At 40.2% G+C, this 19,774-nt stretch overlaps 2 protein-coding genes across 2 annotated transcripts; one reads left to right on the top strand and one right to left on the bottom strand.

The window, feature by feature from the left end:
- Nucleotides 1–769: 769 nt before the first annotated feature.
- On the top strand, nucleotides 770–6,246 carry LOC115689460 (cucumisin-like). Its single transcript, XM_030615500.2, has 10 exons — nucleotides 770–1,035; nucleotides 1,432–1,523; nucleotides 1,717–1,811; nucleotides 2,722–2,965; nucleotides 3,560–4,070; nucleotides 4,197–4,300; nucleotides 4,401–4,616; nucleotides 4,747–4,858; nucleotides 4,969–5,182; nucleotides 5,612–6,246. Exons 1-10 carry the CDS (start codon nucleotides 937–939, stop codon nucleotides 6,133–6,135), a joined length of 2,211 nt encoding a protein of 736 aa, XP_030471360.1. The 5' UTR covers nucleotides 770–936; the 3' UTR covers nucleotides 6,136–6,246.
- Nucleotides 6,247–7,025: 779 nt separating this feature from the next.
- On the bottom strand, nucleotides 7,026–9,516 carry LOC115689461 (UDP-glycosyltransferase 76B1-like). Its single transcript, XM_030615502.2, has 2 exons — nucleotides 8,911–9,516; nucleotides 7,026–8,029 (listed from the first exon to the last, which is right to left on the bottom strand). Exons 1-2 carry the CDS (start codon nucleotides 9,419–9,421, stop codon nucleotides 7,131–7,133), a joined length of 1,410 nt encoding a protein of 469 aa, XP_030471362.1. The 5' UTR covers nucleotides 9,422–9,516; the 3' UTR covers nucleotides 7,026–7,130.
- Between the last annotated feature and the right edge of the window lie 10,258 nt (nucleotides 9,517–19,774).

Genomic DNA, 19,774 nt, shown 5'->3' with positions numbered 1-19,774 from the left:
TTCTCCTTTTTAAAACTTGTGCTTAGTTTGTTTCGTGAAAAATGTGACATTTCTAGAAGATGTTTTTTGGGAAGTCAGTTTTTAAGAAGATTACTATATTTTCTGGTGTTTGGATGAAACCTAAAAACAAACTGGAAAAATATTTTCCGTCGTTTGGTAAGGAAAATCTCATTTAATTTTCCAAAATAGTCATTCACTATTCGGAGGGCCAGTAACTTGAGTATGGGTAGCCAAGGAACCCGGTACAGGCTTTCGGGCATGGGCATGAGCACGAGCACTGGTCTTGGGTCCACCGAAACCAAGCTCAAGAACTCGGTGCTCGTATCCGGCTCCTTGGCACTCCGGCCCAGGTCTACAGAGGCCGAGCCTAGGTCCTGAGCACCCAGACTTGGGTCCATTGAAGTCGGGCCCTATACCCCAAAACATGCTGACTTTTCATTGTTTTTAATTAGGTGGTATGGTATGGATTAGTCTATAATATATAGAGCAATATACTAATTTTCAGTAGTCATAGTATAAGACATAGATCCATGGCAAACGGTCAAAACTTCTAACATTGAAGTTAATAAAAAAAGAAGAACATTCAAAAGGTCCAATCAAAGAAAAATTTCCCATTTTATAACTGGTCGTCCCCAACATATTGAAGAGACAAAAGTGTTCCTCCACTAGAAGACTAAAGTCGTCGTCCACTAAGCCGGCTCTTGGCTTCTTCTGTGGAATCATAGCATCATTTTGGACAAAAGTAGCACATCGATTTCAGGTAAACAGAACATCCCACGAAACACGTATCGATATGAACTTATGATAGTTCATAGGAAACTACCTGCAATCGCCGGTGCGCGTAGAGAAGCAGACATTTTGGAGGCTATATAACCCTTGTTTTCCTCATCATCTACACTACCACAGAAACTGCAATCCTTCTTCACTCACTCTTCAATGGCGGCTGCCAATCTTTTCCTCCTCCAATTGCTTCTACTCGCCCTTGTTGGTAGCTCTCTACTAATTAAAGGGATAGTCTCCCAAGATGATCGAAAGGCAAGGCCCCCCGCTTGCTCTCTCTCTCTCGAAAATTTTCTCTTGTTCAATATTTGTCGTAATTATGACGTGAAGTATCCTTTTCCTATCAACTAAATTCTTGCCTAAAGATCATTTCGATAGACTGAACAAAACCAACTTGAACCTTCCAAAAGAAGAATTCGTTGCGATTGATTAATGCTTGCTGCCTTTGATAGATAAAATGCTAGCATTGTGTTTTATGAGGTTTGACCCTAGCAATGTTACACCTGAGCTACTCTACTCAGCTAGCTAAGAGCAACATCTCAGTCAATTGCAGATTTTTCTTACATGCTTCAACTTGCATTACTTCCAAATTGACTGACCTTTTTTCTGTATATTGATTGGATTTTTCTTGTCTGACTAATATGCAACCAGGCCTTCATTGTGTACATGGGCAACCGGCTCAAAAATGATGTTTCCGCATCGTCACCTCAACACATTAGCATGCTCCAAAAAATCACCGGCAGGTCAGATAATTCATCCAATTTTAGACCTAGCTCATTTATAAGTGCTAATAATTTCTTGTGGTTGTACAAACCTGTCTGTAGCAACTCCACAGGCATGCAGAAGAATTTTCAGAATATGTGCAGGAATTACTATTCATTTGACTTTAATCTATAGCAGACCGAACCTTCATAAGAATTTTCAGCATATGTGCAGCGATGTTCCCTCAAAGCATCTGCTCCACAGCTACAAAAGGAGCTTCAATGGATTTGCAGCAATGTTAACCGAAGAGGAAGTGAAGAAGATGGCTGGTAATTAGCATCACAATTTACTCTATATGTTTCTCTCTTCTTGCTTGCACAATCTGAAAAAAAATCGGGATAAAAATACTAGGAGTGCTATAACTTTCGTACTACACTCATTTGAGTGCTATAACTTTTTTTTCGCTTACTTGAGTTTCACAAATTTGAAAAATTGATCACTTGAGTGTCATATGCGATTTGCCTCGTCGGAAAATCCGACGTGGACGCCGGTCGTCCTACGTGGCTTTGCCGGAGTTGACGTGGACAATTTTTAAATATTTTTTTGAAATTTTTGAATTTTTCTTTTTCTTTTTTTTTGCAAATTTTTTTTTTCAATGCCGGCGAGGGTCACTGGTGACCCTCGCCGGTTGCGAAGGCCTTGCCCAGATTGGGCAAGGGCCGCCTTGCCCTCAACCGCGAAGGCCCTAGCCGGTGAGGCCGCAATGGCCTTGCCAAGGGCCTTCATGGCCATACCGGCTGATGGCGAGGCGGCCCTTGCCCAATTTGGCCAAGGGCAAGGCCTCCAGTGAGGGTCACCGGCGACCCTCGCCAGCCTTGAAAAAAAAGGAAAAATAAAAAAGGAAAAGAAAAATTCAAAACAATTCAAAAAATTCAAAAAAATAAAATTAAAAAAACATTAAAAAAATTCATGTTTGATGAAAAATTAATTAAAAAATCCACATAGGATGATTTGCCGGAAATGACACTCAAATGATCGATTTTACTCCGATGTGGCACTTAAGTGAGCGAAAAAAAAAATTATGGTACTCAAGTGAGCGCCGTACGAAAGTTATGGCACTTGCGCTGTTCCTATCCCAAAAAAATCATTTATGGGACACAATTTACTCTATACGTTTCTCTCTTCTCGGCTTGCATAATCTGCAAAAAAAAAAAATCATTTCTGGGACACAATGCTCAGGACTGGAGGGTGTGGTGTCCGTGTTCCCCAATCGGAAGAACAAGCTCCACACCACAAAATCATGGGACTTCTTGGGCTTCTCACGACACGTGGAGAGATCGAAAACTGAAGGTGACGTCATCGTCGGAGTGCTCGACACTGGCATATGGCCGGAATCGGAGAGTTTCGGTGATCGAGGGCTGGGCCCGCCGCCGCGCAAATGGACCGGCATCTGTCAGAGTTCATCCAATTTCACCTGCAACAAGTACATAAATTATATGATATTCCTCATAAGAAAACTGCATAAATATATCTTACGCGTATATCGCATGCTTTAACGTACTACGACAACGATGTTTATGTTTGCGAGCAGGTAAAGAGAGTGACGTCACATAGACATTTTCTTAAAAGTAAGTACCTAAAGAAATCTTTTAGCAAAACAAAAAAAGTACCCAAAGAAATCAGAGTGAACAAATTTGGACGGACATAACTCGTTCTATCCATTGATTGATAGCTTTGTCTTGTAATGAGATGGTCATGTTTTTCTTGGCTTGTATAGCTTCAAGGTCAATTAGAACCCTATTTTCGATAGGCTCAATCTTTTCCCTTCATTTCTGCACAATCTCGGGAAAATAGAAAAGCAATAGAACTACATCCGGAAAATCACGAGGCTTATGATTAGAATTATCTAAAATTTGTATTGACTATATTAAAATTTTACATATTTTGAAGCCAGAGAGATGAGACCATAGAGTCAAGAAGAAATATGAAGAATATAGGTCTATCAGTTTAACAAAAAATTACCATGCATTCATTTCATATGATAATGAGTACGCTCATACGTCCAATTCTTTTATAGCAAGGTTATCGGGGCGAAATACTACCGAGCAGATGGAAAATTTGGTCCGAGCGATCTCCGATCCCCGAGAGACTCTAATGGCCATGGGTCGCACACGGCGTCGACGGTAGCCGGAGATGAAGTAAGCATGGCCAACCTATACGGCCTGGCTCAAGGCACGGCTCGTGGCGGAGTTCCATCGGCCCGCGTTGCGGTGTACAAAGTGTGTTGGTCCGATGGTTGCCAAGATGCCGACATGCTTGCAGCGTTTGACGACGCGATCGCCGACGGAGTTGATGTCATTTCCGTCTCGATCGGGTTCCCCATTAGAGACTATTTCAGAGATTCGATTGCGATAGGGGCTTTTCATGCCATGCGAAGTGGTATACTCACATCAACTTCTGCAGGCAATGATGGACCCGATCTTGCCTCCATCAATAACTTCTCGCCATGGTCTCTCTCGGTCGCTGCTAGTACTATCGACAGGAAGTTCTTCACGGAAGTGCTACTGGGTAGTGGCAAGACTTACAAGGTAATAAAAATAATATGTGTTACTAACATGTTCCGTTAATTTGTACAAAACTTTCTCCAAAGTAGCACCAGTAAAAGATTCGTTTTCTATGTACATAACATGTGGTACGTCAAATCGAATTGCCAGGGAATCTCTATAAACACCTTTAATCTCAAAAGTGACATGTATCCAATGATTTATGGAGCAAATGCTCCCAATGTCTCTGCTGGGTACAATGGGTCCATATCCAGGTAATCTTACTAATCACCAAAGTCCAGTAAATTTCACTAGCGGTCACCAAGTTCGGTGCATTTTGCAATCAAGTCACCCAAGACGAATTCCTATTTGAAGGTATTGCCATCGTGGTACATTGGATTCCAACTTGGTGAAGGGCAAAATTGTGTTTTGCGATGCTCTTACAAATAGTGGACCATTCTACGCTGGTGCTGTTGGTGCTTTGATGCAAGACGATGGACCCAAAGACAAGGCCGACTCTTTCCCCATACCCACATCTTACCTAGACCCAAAGGCTGGCAAGGATATTTACTTGTACATGAACACCACCAGGTCTTCTTCTTCTTCTTCTTTTTTATTCCCTTTCGTTCTGTATTTTTTCGCCTTTCGTAGCATCAGTTAATCCAAAATGCCAATGTCATGAACACTAAATTGATTTGAAATTATTATAAAACTCTCTTAGCAACCCAACGGCGACCATATTCAAGAGCTATGAGGGACCTGATAAGCTCGCGCCCTACGTGGTGTCCTTTTCATCGAGGGGTCCGAACCCAGCTACATTTGATATTCTTAAGGTAATTTTACACATTAGGTTAGTCCACAAGATTGTCAATGGAGAGTTGTATGAACTGAGACAGAACCAATATGCCTATAACAATAATATGTGATATCTTGTTTATTACAGCCGGATTTGGCGGCCCCAGGCGTTCATATTTTGGCTGCATGGTCTTTAGACAATCCGGTTTCGGGTGTTCAGGGAGATGACAGATTTGTACCCTATAACATTATATCAGGGACATCGATGGCATGTCCACACGCATCTGCAATCGCAGCTTACATTAAGTCATTCCACCCCACATGGTCTCCTGCTGCTGTTATGTCTGCTCTTATGACCACCGGTAATGTGCATTAAATTGTTGAAAGAAATCCATTTTCTAAACGCTAGATTGACAGTTTTGAAGCAGAACAAAAGATAATGTGGTAGAAAAAGATACATGAAAAGCTACTTGTGTCTTTGGCCGAATGGTGCGCCATTTGAAAAGCATACATCTAATGCTGCCATGTGATATCGAATGTATTGATTACTCGATGAATGATCTGATGTGAATACATTGACTAATCTGGTTTGATGATGGTACTATCAACTTGTCATCAGTAAAAATTAGGATCACTAACATACATTTGTTAGAATGCAGGTCTAGTTAGTAAGTTTTCAAATGGGGCTGTGCAAAGAGCACAATGACCTCCAGGAAGCTTTCAATTTTCATGTTTCAAAATATGGACGTCTATCGGGTCTGATTTCACTTTCATTTCTCGATAATTTCTAGCTCTTCCCATGAGCGCGGACATCAACTCTGAAGCCGAATTCGCATACGGGGCAGGCCACATTAATCCCATCCAATCGCTAGATCCTGGCTTGTTGTACGATGCGGATGAAACTGACTATGTCAACTTCTTATGCGGACAGAATTACACCACGAAGGCACTGCAACTGGTCACAGGTGATAATAGCACTTGCTCAGGATTAAACAATGGAACAGCAGCTTGGGACCTGAATTATCCATCATTTGCACTTTCTACTTCATCGAAGGCCTTTAACCGCACCTTTACAAGGATTGTGACAAATGTCGGATCGCCCACATCAACATACTCCTCTGTCGTTAAAGCTCCAACTGGGATCGAGGTCACAGTTATACCCAGGGTCTTGACTTTCTCGAGTGTTGGACAGAAACTGGCTTTCAGCGTAATGGTTGAAGGGAAGTTGGACAGCTTCATGCTTTCTGCCTCTGTAACATGGGCTGATGGGGTACATCAAGTAAGAAGCCCCATTGTCGCATTCCTAGTCGCATAATTGTGTTGTCATTTCGAGCCTTGTAATCTAATTGTGATGGAACATTCGATGTTCCAAAGAAATAAGAGGCAATAATATGATCAGTGATAGTATGGCTACGCATTCTATGGATTTTGATGACTTTTTGACAGGGTAACCTTGTATGTCAGTAAAAGTTTGATTAGCAAACTTTTCAAAATCTCACTCTGCATACTCTGTTAGAAGTGGGGATCGACCCCGACCAGTGGTCACTTAGCATTAGTTGTTTGATGTACTTGTCTTACTACCAAGTCCACGTAGACCTAAAAAACAAGAAAAAACGAAAATCGTTCTGCAAACTCGGAAGTAAGCAATGGATACTTCCTCTCCTTCGGAGACCAATTGCTTTTCTTGCCGCTGTCCCATCGTTTGCAATGCTGTTTCTCACTAGTACACCATATAAATTTGTGCTACAGGATACTAAATTGAGTTGAGTTCCTCGAATCGTTATAGGTGATTTCGCCTAAAGATTATTTTGCAGTGGCCTTGATTGCTTGCATTGAGCTTGCTTGAAGGACACGCTCAAGGACACAATATGTTCTCTTTAACAAAGATAGTACGATATATGCAATTAAAAGTGTAAAGCACAAACTATAACAAGTGTTTTCAAGAAATGAAGAAGTTTGATTCATAAAGCTGCCAGAGAGTTATGATAAAAAAAGCATAGATTCACTGAATTAAATGTTAGTCATAATCACCAGGTAATGGATTGATTTAGCTGCTGAATGTTTTGGCCATGCACTTGCATGGACAGAAAATTCAGCAACGACAAAGTAGGAAAGGAAGCGATGAACTCTTGTAAATGCTAGAGATCTAACAAAGGAAAAGCTAACAATTTCAATTCAGTACATAAACTGATGGAAAACTAAAGGTTACAATAATCTTCAAGATTCAAATTTTTACTTTTATGAAGGTACTAATATTCATGAAACAAAAGGCATGGAAATGCGAATTGAAAGACAATTCCTAGTAGGAGTTTAACCTCTAAAAGCAGAGTCCGACAATGACGACAGGTAACCAGTTAAGCTGTAAAGAGACCTATATGAGGATCCCCCTTCCTTAAAACACTGATCCACCTTGTCCTTCAAACTCACTGCTCTGTCCCTAATAGCTTCACCTGCTGGATCCGCCATTAATCTTCTAATGGTGCGCTCTATCTCACCTCTCTCAAGCTTATCCTCCAAATGCAACCCGACCCTCCAAAAGTCACTCACATATCTTGCATTCACCTTTTGATCCCCAAAAGAGGGCATACAAATCATCGGCACACCTTCACAAATGCTTTCCATCGTCGAGTTCCAACCACAATGAGTCCAAAATCCGCCAATGGCCTGATGAGCCAGCACTTCTTGCTGCGGTGCCCATTTCACAATATGACCCCTTCCATTTAACATCTCTAAGAACGAGCTTGGCAAATGTTCGAGCCAGTGCAACCCGCAAATTGATCCAGGCCTGACGACCCACAAAAAGGGCTGCTCGCTATTTACTAGCCCCAATGCTATTTCTAGGAACTTGGCTGCATTGATGGACGCAATGCTTCCCAGGCTCACATAGATGACTGACTTGGGCTTTTGCTTGTTCAGCCAGGAGATCGAGCTCATGTCTTGCGCCAGCAAGCTGCTCGAAGAGGCTATAAAGTACTTGTGAAATGGACCGATCACGAAGATAGGAATGGGAATGGCTTGTCGAGCTTTGGCAAGTTTTGTCCCCTCGAGTTCTTCAGAGGAATTGCAGATAAGTCCAGAGGAGGCCCTGGTCTCTCTGCCCATGTTTGCTAATATCTGTTGGAGATCCTCGGGATTCTTTGTGTGGACAACTGGAAGGTCTTTCATTTTGAGAGGTGGAACTTCGGGAACAGCCTTGTCCAGTTCGGAATCTAACAGAGAAACAAAAAGGAAGCGGTCAATACTCTTTCTTGAGTTGAAAAACATGGAAGGCCTATAATCCTACTTTTCCCTTTGCTATTTACAACTTGGATATTTAACGCAGAACAACATGGGATCAAGCATTTTCCAGTTCTAGATAAGAGATGAAAGTAGCACAGATATGAGTCTCAGAGTGACACCGTATGCATGGCACAATGAGCAACGTTTTCCAGTTCTAGATAAGAGATGAAAGTAGCACAGATATGAGTCTCAGAGTGACACCGTATGCATGGCACAATGAGCAGTGTCATCAGTTAGACTTCCACAAAATAAGCTGACTACAAATCAAACTAACATACACACATCGATCATCAATGCTTTTGATAAAATTTGTTAAATCAGAAAAGAATGAATCATATGTGCACTCTACATAACATGAAATACGGCAGCAAATTTGTAAAGATGATTATTTTTCTCTTTTGGTCGAAAACTCAACTGTTGAGGATACCTCAGTGTTGGCTGTTGGGTATTAAACCATTTTGGCACCCAGTGTTAGTTCTGTCCACTAAACCCACGGTCATCAGTCAGCTGAGTCCAAATTAAACTTAATCTTTATGTCTAATCTAAAGTTTAAAGTACGAATTTGTTGCTTAGTGCTGGACAAAGAAAGCAGCCCACCATACAGTATATAGAGAAGTTTCAAAGGCATACTGTTCCATTGAGTATCCGAAAAAGATGTTTGCAAAGCGGTAAAATTTAAGTGGAGAAAGATGGAAGTAAAACAAGCACATAAAATCTACTGAAAGCATACATGGTTGGTCATGTTGCACAGAATACAAATACCACTGCTGAGACATGCAGAGATTTTTAATAATTTAGCTAGGAGGCACACCTTTTATTGGGAGGCAACCCTTTTCACTCAGAGCGGATAAGGCAGAGAAAGCAGAAATTGAAGAGATACTAGTACTCCTCAACACAATCCTTGGGATCTTAAGCTCATCCGCAACTACTTGAGAAAAATACCAAACGCCATCAGTTATCAAGCAAGCGACAGGATCCTCTGAGTCATCACACAAGACCTTTTGCAAACAATCCCGAAACGGGACAGTGCAGCTAATGTTAAGGCGCGCTATGAAAGCTAGGAGATCAGATTCCGAGACATACTCGGTTTCTAGTAGACCATCAGGGAATGAGTTGAAGGTGAAGTGAGGGAAGTTGCGAGGATTGGGGGAGTTGTACTGGGTGTGCACAATGCAAATGTTGAATCCTTGGGAATGAAGAATGCTTGCAAGTTGAAGCATCGAGTTGATGTGGCCTTGAAGGGGGAATGGAAACAGCACAATCTTGTGATGACCATTCTCTTTCTTGAGCTGAGAACGAGACTGACTTCCTAAGTACCCCATGGACAGATCAATGCTTATGCTGATGCTTCTTTCTTATGGCTCTCTGTTCTTCTTGCATTTATAGGATTGGATTGGCATGGTGGAATTTGAAGGTTGGACTTGCAAATATGAAATTGAGCTTAATGGTTTGATGTGTTAACATGGGTCCATGCTATTGAATTGGGTGGGGCTAAAGATTTGATGGTGTGTAACATGTTGATTTAGTATTGGAGCATGAGAGAGACCAGTGTGTTCGACAAATCATCATTTCAATAGCCTCCAATGTATATAATAAAAAAACAAAAAACAAAAAACAAAAAACAAAAAACAAAAAAGGAAGTCCCCACTCTACAGCATTTAATATACATATCTATATATATATATACGTCCATCCATATATGTATAGTATAAATTAGTTGTTCAGACACTTAAAGAAATTGCCACGAGATTCGGGTGTTGAGATATAAAATTGGTTAAAGGACCGTTCCAAAATTGGATAATTTAGGATATTAAGCATAATTACACAGACTTGAGAAGCGGACAACAACGAAAACAAGAAGCGCCGACGTAGCTAAAAATCCATTCCATTGATTTAGGGTTCCTCCCTTGGATTTTTTCAAAGGCCACAATTTTAATTTGTTTTTTTCCAAAAGTACATCAATTCAAAATTCATATATATTAAGGCGCCGCAATCATAACAATTGAATTCTAGATATTATTCTGGCCAATGGGGAAAAAAAAGAATACCGATATTATTGCTCATATATTAGAAGTAAGCCCGCCCAAGCTCGAGAGGTTAATAGGCTGCTCCGTTCCATTTTTAGTTCAGGTGTGGCCTTGCCCAAAAGTTAGTATACAAATAATATGTGGGTGGACTTGGACAACACATTAGGCCCGAATCCGTCCAAAGGCCAGCTATCACATCAAACTATATAGTCACTTTTCAAAACTCGAACTCCTTGGACTGCAATCGATTCTGTCCACAACATCGCCCATAAACTAAGGTTTATATAACATTTTCTCAACTCGAGCAAGTATGTATAGGCGTACCAGATCAAATTAATCACGTTTCAAGGATTTGAAGAAAAACACGAATTCTCAGTACTTGATTGATACCATCCGATCTCTTTTCCACCACATCATTCATAAATATCATTCTCTCGACCGCAGAAAGTCGCAGTAGCAATCCTGGTGATGTTGCAGTGCGAGGTAGATTAAACGTGGGAAAGAGAAAGGTGATCCAAAGTGTCAATAATAGAGAGATATTAAGGTGAGAGGATGTAAGTGGAAGACCCTCATGTCCAGGTGCATGGCCAGGCATTTAGAATTGTAATTACTCCCAGGGCAATATGCCCAACCACCCTCATGAATCCAGAAGTACCTAACGGATATTCAGTGGGAACTTAGGTCGGTGACATGAATTTGGTTGCTTGATATCTATTTTCTGTGATTGTTATAATTGCTGAGCTACTGTTATGACTTGAGTTTTTTAGTCAACTGGAAGACATACATCATCATGTAAACTCAAAATGTCGAATAAGTAACTGAGAAAATCATGTGAGGTGTTGTGTGAATTCACTTGGGATGGGACTGAATAAGTATAATTAGCATTCTTCAGGGTTTACCTATCTGTATACATACTGTGGCTAAATGGAGGAAAATGTTTGAGGTTATTCATAACCCGTCTGTTTTATGAAGAGTTTGATGGTAGGGCTAAACTCTGGAAGCTCAGTGTGAGATTTTGTGGAATTACTACCAGCTGTTCTAAAAGCTTAAGCTGTTAGATAAAGACGTAATATTTAATTATTCTAATACTCTCTCTCATGCTTAGTCTAGTCTTTTTGCCTAGTACTAAGTATGGACATATTTAATTGGGGAGGTAAATAGGGATCCGGAAAGATTTGAACTCGGGACTTCCTCGCTCTAATACCCTGTAAGATTTTTGTAGAACCATTGCCAATTATTCTAAAAGGACGTGGATTAATATTTAATTATTTTAATACTCAAGAAGCTGAGACATCTTTCTTTAAGCAAAAATCTCGAGTGAACTGGGTGAGACAATGTCACCACGACACTCATTACATTAATGAAGTAGTCAAAGCTAGAAACTCCAAGAATTCTGTTAAGAGTTATCTATACTGTGGATGGAAGAAAAGCAAAGGGTCACAAGACAATTGCTGAAGTGGCTGTGAAATTTTTCTAGTCATTACGTGGCTCTCCTAACAATCTGGATGGTGATTTGTCTGAATTACAGGATCAATTAGAGTTCAAGCTCTTTAATGGCCAAAGGGATGTTCCTACAAAAACTGTTACTTTTCAGGAGATTAAGCAAGAGTAATGGTTCATGAATGGGGGACAAGTCTCCTGGAACAAGCGGTTTTATAGCGCCCTTTCGTTAGTCAGCTTAGGGTTTTGTGTTTGGGAGGACTTTTCTGCTGCGATTATGGAGTTCTTTAAAACTTCGAAACTTCTCTGAAAGGTGAATACAACTATGATCACTTTGGTTCCTAAGGATCCATTTATTTAAAGGAAAAGGATTTCTGAAATGTTGTTTTCTGACTTTTCATTATTTTGATGATGGAAAATTAATTAATTTACGGAAAAAAAATTTCATGGACTGATTAAACACAAGTTTAAATTGGGGAAAATTGACTTTCCATACTGGCAAAAAGGAAATTATTCTCCCCAAATAAATAAAAACTAATTATTTTCCTTGAAAATGATTTTCATCAAAGATATTTTCTTTTATTATGAAGTTTTCAATGAAACAAATACACCCTAAATTATCAAATGTCTCAAAGATTTCTCAATTCCAACCCCGGCATTTAGTCTAAATGGATACTTTAATAGATGTCAAATTTATGTCTCGAGTTTGAACCTAAAAAGGAAAATTTTCTAATTCAAGTAAATTTTTTATTTTAAATAGGTTTCCTAGTTGAATGATTTCCAAGTTGGAGAAAATTTCCTAGTTGGAGAAAGTTTCCTATTTCCTATTTTATTATAAAGTTTTCAGTGAAACAAATACACCCTAACAAGTAGATGTTCTTTGTGGCCGGTTCGACGACTAGCTAGAGAAAGAAAGTAAGAAAAAAAAGAAAAAGAAAAGGAAAAAATAATAAATAAATTCGAAAAATATTATTAAAATTTGTCCACGTTAGCGCTGGTCGAGCCATGTAGGACAGCTAGCGTCCATGTCAACACCGACCGGCTAAAATTGGCCAGATGGACTGAATTGGCACAAATACAAAATGTTTAGGACTGAATTGACAAAAAAAAAGGTTTTGGATTGAATTGACACAATTGCAATAAATTTAAAGCATTTTTAGTAATCTTCCCTATATATAAAAGGTGACGCAATCGTAACAATTGAATAAATAGATGATACGGATCTAGCCAATGGAAAATAAAAAGATTCTTGATACAATTACTTATACATTGGAGGTGATCAACACACAGGTGGTCCGCCCAAAATTGACTTTGAGCAATGCTCTTACATGGAAAAATTTTGGCCTGCCCAATTTTGCCGGGGCCCAGCCCACCCTAAGGTGCTATACAAATAATATGTGATGGGCATGCTCGGCAATGAATTAGACTCAACTTTCCGGTTCATCCTAGCCCGAGCCCCGTCCAAAGATCACTTTTATCGTTTTAACCTAAGGTAACATCTAAGCCTTCAGGCCAACCAACACACACTAGACTAAATTCACTTTTCTCGTCTCCAATTCCGTGGATTGAAATCATTCAACCACGACATCACTCATAGGCTAAGGTCTATACAATATTTTCTCAACTCAATCAAGTATGTATATAGATCAGGTGTACTAGATCAAGCTAATCACATTTCAAAAAATTGAGGAAAAACACGAATTCCCATACAAATCCAATAATGTTATTGATATTTTATAGTGTCCACCGCATCTTCCGTAAATGTTTTCTCAACCACGTAAAGTCGTAGTAGCAGTAGTGTAATTATAGGTGAGCAACGGTTGACGGTCAACCCGAAAACCGAACCAAATCGAACCGGCCGATTCTGGTCCGGTTCCCAGTTCGAAAATTTGGAACCCAGATATTACCGATCCGGTTTTAGGTTCAGGGTGTTGAACAGGACGGAACTAGGGAACCGGTGTAGTTCAATAAAGATGAATAAGCTAGATGAAGGGGGGGTTTCTTTTTCGGTTGAGAAAAGCTGCAGTGTGCTTCGTCTTCTTCATCACTGAGCTGAGTCCCGCTCCATCGTGGCTGTTCTTTGGAATTATGAATTATCTTAGGGACTTTGTTCTTAAAATCTCGAAGTTTATGTACCCACTCCAGAAGATGCTGAAAAAGAAGCCACCTCCTTGGGGCAAGGATCAGACTTAGGCCATCAAGTCCTTCAAAGAAAAGCTGCAGAATTTACCTTCTTACAAATCCAAGCGTATTCTGCAAACTAATAATTCTATTCACAAATATTGGCCAGCAGTCCTTTCTGAAGAAAAAAAATGGTAAGTGAAGAATCTGTGGACATAAGAATGGAATATTCTCGCAGGCAGAAAAATACTCCACACTTAAAGAAATTTTGGTTGTTAAGTACGAAAGATCATATTTTCTTATGAAAATGGAAATGTCATCATTTCCTAATATGACAAAATTCAAGCAAAAGACAGTTCCATGCCCACAACTCTTGAGATGGGCAGAATGGTTCTCGAAATATTCTTTTGAGACCAAGTACATTCAAAGCGAGAAGAATGTTCTCGCAGATTTCCTTTCAAGGCCCGAGGAGACAATACTGTCTATTTTCATGTTACGTAGTGGTGAAGGATCGTCATCAGCATCTGCATTGCCATCAAAATTCCGCAGAGACATCCCCCCATCAATCTCCTTTGCAAAGGTAAATAGGTTGTATGGATGCAGTATTGCAAATCTTGATTCTAAATATAGGGTAATCCAAAAGACAGCGAGAAAAATCAAACTATTCCTAAGGAGATTTGGCCTAGTGCTTTCCAAGAAGAAGTGCCTTGGGATTATATATAAACATAAAAATCGACCAAAGATGCCATCCGGCAAGCCCTATCTAAGCTCTATGCAAATAATCATCATCAGCCAGTACAGTCACCTCAGCCTCTCAAGGCCCTTGGGGTGGACCGCTTTCTTACAATCCGTTGGATTACAATTCCCCATCTAATCTCTAGAATATAGCCAACTTGCCGCAACCAATAATTCCTCTCAAGAAATCTAATGCTCCTCAAAGAGAATCCAATGTCAGCACCAACACTAGCAATTAAAGAGCATCTCCAGACTCCCCAAACATTAGAAGGCAGCAATATACTTCGGACATAAAGAGATGGATGTGTATAATAGGTCTTGAAGAAAACAATCCTGATGATATCCATTCGTCTGGCAGTGATATTTCAAAGCTCTCATTAAAATTATTGTACTGTTAAGAATAAATGCGCCAACTATTGGCCAAATATGTGTTAGTGTGCTTTGTAAGAGCATCTTTTAAATATGCATGTGAGTCTTGTATTGTTTCAATATGTGATTGTGATAAAAGTCTATAATACCCTTGGCACCGCCTATATAAGGGTATCGTCCTTCAGTTGTTGAATAAGACCAGTTTTTGGGGTAATTTCTATAGCGTACACATCTCGAATGTCTTTCTAAACTCTTTCCCTTCTCTTCCTCAAGGTCTGGTGTCATTCGATGTTTAGACCGGCATTGTTAGCTTGATAAAATGAATTGGTTGTGTGAGTATTCTCTCCACTTATCACTCTATAGACCCTGTGGATCAAAAAACTTTTGAGACTTGAAAGTTTTATGGAACAAATTCATGATATCTAGAGATTAGAAGACAGTCCCCTGTTTAAGGCCAAGGAGGGCTGCCCATTCTTATTAAAGGCAATTTATGGTCCACAAGCATAGCAACGTCCTACCTCAATATAGGCCAAAACTCTTCTAAGATTAATGATAATACCAAATTCTTAATGTGCGTCCAACACATGCGCAGTGAACGTGCACATGCCACACATAGGTCTTGTGCTTGCAAATTAAAAAAAAAAAAAACGAGCCAAATGGCATTGCATGCGACCCGCTACAATATGTTTAAATAATCCATTGATGTTAAAGAAAATTCATTGATATATAGTAACGAGATACCCTATTTTTTTTATTTTACCATTTTAAATTAAATGCCCAAAATTTTAAATATCTAATGATTTGTCGATGTTGTTGAGGGTAGAATTGGGAGACGAAATGTTTTAGATAAGATATGGTTAGGGTACAAGTGTTAATTTGAGATGTTTAAAAGCATGCTGATTTTTCGTTCTTTTATAGGCGGTATGGCATGGATTGGTGTGGAGAAAAGTACCAAAAAAGTCATAAACCTACTGCATTGGTACCATTTCAGTCCTAAACCTTTCAATTGGACCAATTTAGTCCTAAACATTTTCACACTGATACCAATTCAGTCCATCCGGCCAATTTAGGCTAGAAATCGCTGATGTTGTTGGCCGTCCTACGTGGCACAGCCGGCGCTGACTCAGATAATTTTTTAATATTTTTTTTTGAATTTTAATATTATTTTCCTTTTTTCCCTTCTTTTTTTCCTTTTTTTTTTTCCCTACCTTCTCCTTCTTTAGGCCTGTGGCCGTTGGCCGGTGACCGATGGCCGGGCCGGCAAGGGCATCGTGGCCCTCGCCGGCCACATGGGAGGGTCGCCCTCTCCAGTGAGGGCAAGGGCTGGACACTTGTAGCCTGGGATCTGGCGAGGGCGGCCCTCCTCTAGGCCGCAAGGGTCTAGGGCTAGACCCTCACGGCCTGGGCAAGGGTGGCCCTTGCCGGATTTGGCAAGTCACGGCCACTCTCGCTAGATCCAGTGAGGGCCGCCCTCGCCCAAGCCGCGTGACGCCCTCGTCTGTGGTTGGTGGCCGGCCATAGCCACCGGCCATAGGCCAAAAGAAGGAGAAGGCAGGAAAAAAAAAAGGAAAAAAATATTAAAAAGGAAAAAAAATATAGTTAGAAAATATTTAAAATTGTCCACATCAGCGCTGTCCATGCCACATAGGACGGTTGGCATCCACGTCAGCGATTTCCAGACTAAATTGGCCGAATGAACTGAATTTGTACCAATGTAAAAATGTTTAGGATTAAATTGGTCAAATTGAAAAGTTTATGACTGAATTGGTACCAATATAATAGGTTTAAGACTTTTTTGGTACTTTTCCCAATTTGTGTGACATAGGGATGATTGATTCTCGATCCAGTCTCACCTAGGAATCGAGAGCCGGACCAAAAGGACCGGTTCCCAGTTCTGGAACTGAGGACCGGTCCGGTTCCGTTCCCGGGCGATCCAATGGGAGATGAAATTGAAATTAAAATGCAACCCCTCACGCATATTCATATCCAGACATTGAGAACCCAAACTACTCCTTTCCAACGATAAGTTCATGAATTTGATCACATCACAAACCCATTATGATACTAATTGGTCGGTGTTGTACTCCCTTTAAGATTTTATAGATTATTCATAGTGGTTAATTTTATGAGCAGCTTACCGAACACATAGGACAAAGGTAGAAAACAAAGTAACTCCAAGCGGGATACGTGAGAAAGGAAGGGAAGAAATTTGCGTGAGAAATAAAAATAATAAATAAAATAAGAAATCATCAGTCCGGTTCAAGTGGTCCGATTCCCCCCCGGAACTAAGGATTGGACCGAAAATCATTGGTTCCAATTTTATGGAACTGGGAACCGGACCGACGTCCCTGGAAACTGCTCAGAATCAACCGGTCCAGTCCAGGTGGTTCCTAGTTCAGTTGGTCCGTGTTGTTCACCCTTAGTGTGTCATGTATAGAACAATGTGCAAGTTTTCAATAACCATAGGATAGGACGAGCATTTATAGAGAACAGTTGAAACTTACAATCATTAAATTAATGAAGAAAGAAGAGCATGCAAAAAAGTCCAATGAAAGAGAAGTTTCCCATTTAACTACTGGTCTCCAAAAAATTAGATATACGAAAGTTACGCAATTAGAACATTGAATGACAGCTATAAAGTTGGCTCTTTGACTTTTTTTTTTTTTGATATGTCATACTTTAATTCTCAACTCACTCTCAGACTTTTACCTTGCCTCTTTACAGAGTATGGAAGTCAAAACCTATGTCTGAAACTAAACGTCCCCATCCCTAGACCCCTAAAAAGGTGAAGAATCAAACTCTCCATTTCCCTATTCCCAAAAGGGTGGAACCCATTGGTTGGCTCTTGACTTATTGTGTGGAAACATTGGATGTTGGTTCAAGTGAAACCAGACATCACACACGAGTATCACATGCACGTACCGACATCAATTTTATTACTATATGATAGTACTTTGAAAAATTTACTGGTTCACATGTAGAAGGAGACGTTTTGGAGGCCATACAAGCCCTATTTTCTGATCATCTCGAAGCTACATCCTTTTGCACTTGCTCTTCAATGGCAACGATAAAGTTTCTCCTCCTCCATATCTTTGTACTCGCCCTTGTTGGTAATCTGTTGCTCAAATGGATGAAAGTCCCCCAAGATGATGATCGAAAGGCAAGTCCGCGCCCTCTCTCTCTCTTGAAAATTTCTCGTTCAATTTTTTGTCTTATTTTTTATGAGAAAAGTATCAAAAAAATTATAAACCTATTGCATTGGTACCAATTCAGTCATAAACCTTTCAATTGGACCAATTTAGTCCTAAACCTTTTCGCATTGGTACCAATTCAATCCATCCAGCTAATTTAGATCGGAAATCGTTGGCGTGGACGCTGACAGTCCTACATGGTACCGCCGACGCTGATGTGGATAAAATTTATAATCTTTATAATAAATTTTTTTCAGATTTTTTTAGTGTTTTTTTCTCTTTTTTTTTCTTTCTTTTTTCTTTTTCCAGAAACTATTGGCCTGGCGAGGTCGCTGGCCGACCATTACCGACCACAAGCTAGTTTGGGACGAGGGCTGCCGCGCCCTTGTCAGCCATAGGTGAAGGCGTCGGGCCCTCGCCCAGATCCCGGCGAGGGCCGAAACCCTTGTCTGTTGGCCGGCGAGGGGGCGATGCCCTCGCCTAGATCCAGGCGAGGGCATCGCGGCCCTCGCTCGTGAGGGCTTCGCCGCCCTCACCTGGATCTGGACGAGGGCTTTGCCTCCCTCACCTATGGCGGGAAGGGTTTCGGCCATCGCCTGGATCCAGGCGAAGGCGTCGACCCTCACCCGTGGCTGACGAGGGCACGACGGCCCTCTCCTTTGGTCGACAAGGGCACGGGGGCCCTCGCCCAAACCAGGTGAGGGTCGTCGGCCCTTGCCTATGGCTGGCGAAGGTTTCTAAAAAAAGAAAGAACAGAAAAGAGAAAACAACATTAAAAAAATCTGAAAAAATTATAAAAATTTGTCCACATCAGCGCCGGCGGTGCCATGTAGGACCGCCAGTGTCTACGTCAGCGATTTCTAGCCTAAATTCGTCGGATTGACTAAATTGGTACCAACGCAAAAGGATTTAGGACTAATTGGTCTAATTGAAATATTTATGACTAAATTGATACCAATGCAATAGATTTAGATTTTTTTGGTACTTTTTCTTATTTCTGACATGAAGTATTCTCTTTTGTTTAAGTAAAATTCTTGCCTAAAGAGCATTTCGATAAATCAAATAAATCTAATTGAACCTTTATTAATCCTATGAATTCCACACCTTAATTTGATAAATGGAATAGACATCAATAGGAATTATTCATAATGATCGATGGCTGCTTGCCGACTTTAATATATAGAATGCTAACACTGTGTTTTATGAGGTATGAACCGAATAATTACCAAAAATGTCCTAAATCTATTGTATATATGTCAATTCAATCATAAACTTTTAAATTTGGCCAATTTAGTCCAAACATTTTAATGATTTGTCAATGTAATCCTTTTGGCCAATTTTGGATGAAAATCGCAAACATGAACGCTAGCCAGCCAACCTATGTGGCATGGCCGGCACTGACGTTGACAATTTTTGCAATTTTTTTTCTTTTTTTTTCCTTTTCTTTGCTTTCCTTTTTTCTTTTTTCTTTTTTTCTTATTCCTCGGTAGTGACCAACAGAGGTCGTCGGTCACAACCCACAGTGAAAAAGAAAAGAATAAAAGAAAAAATCAGAAATTTTTAAAAAAATGCAAACATTATCTACATCAGCATCGGCCATGCCGCATAGGATGGCTAACAATCACGTCAGCGATTTCCTACCAAAATTGGCTGGAAGATCTATATTGGTATATCGTCAAAAAGTTTATGACTAAATTAGTCATATTGAAAAGTTTAAGACTAAATTGGCCGTGTACAATAGATTTATGACTTTTTTGGTAATTTTTCCGATCTGACTCTTTTTTTTTTTGTT

This window comes from Syzygium oleosum, unplaced genomic scaffold (assembly GCF_021117445.2).
Source record: "Syzygium oleosum isolate NSW1041296 unplaced genomic scaffold, Sole_v2.1 Sole_v2.16, whole genome shotgun sequence".
NCBI lineage: Eukaryota > Viridiplantae > Streptophyta > Magnoliopsida > Myrtales > Myrtaceae > Syzygium > Syzygium oleosum.
The sequence above is the reverse complement of the archived record's forward strand: the minus strand, read 5'-3'. Positions and strand labels throughout refer to the sequence as shown.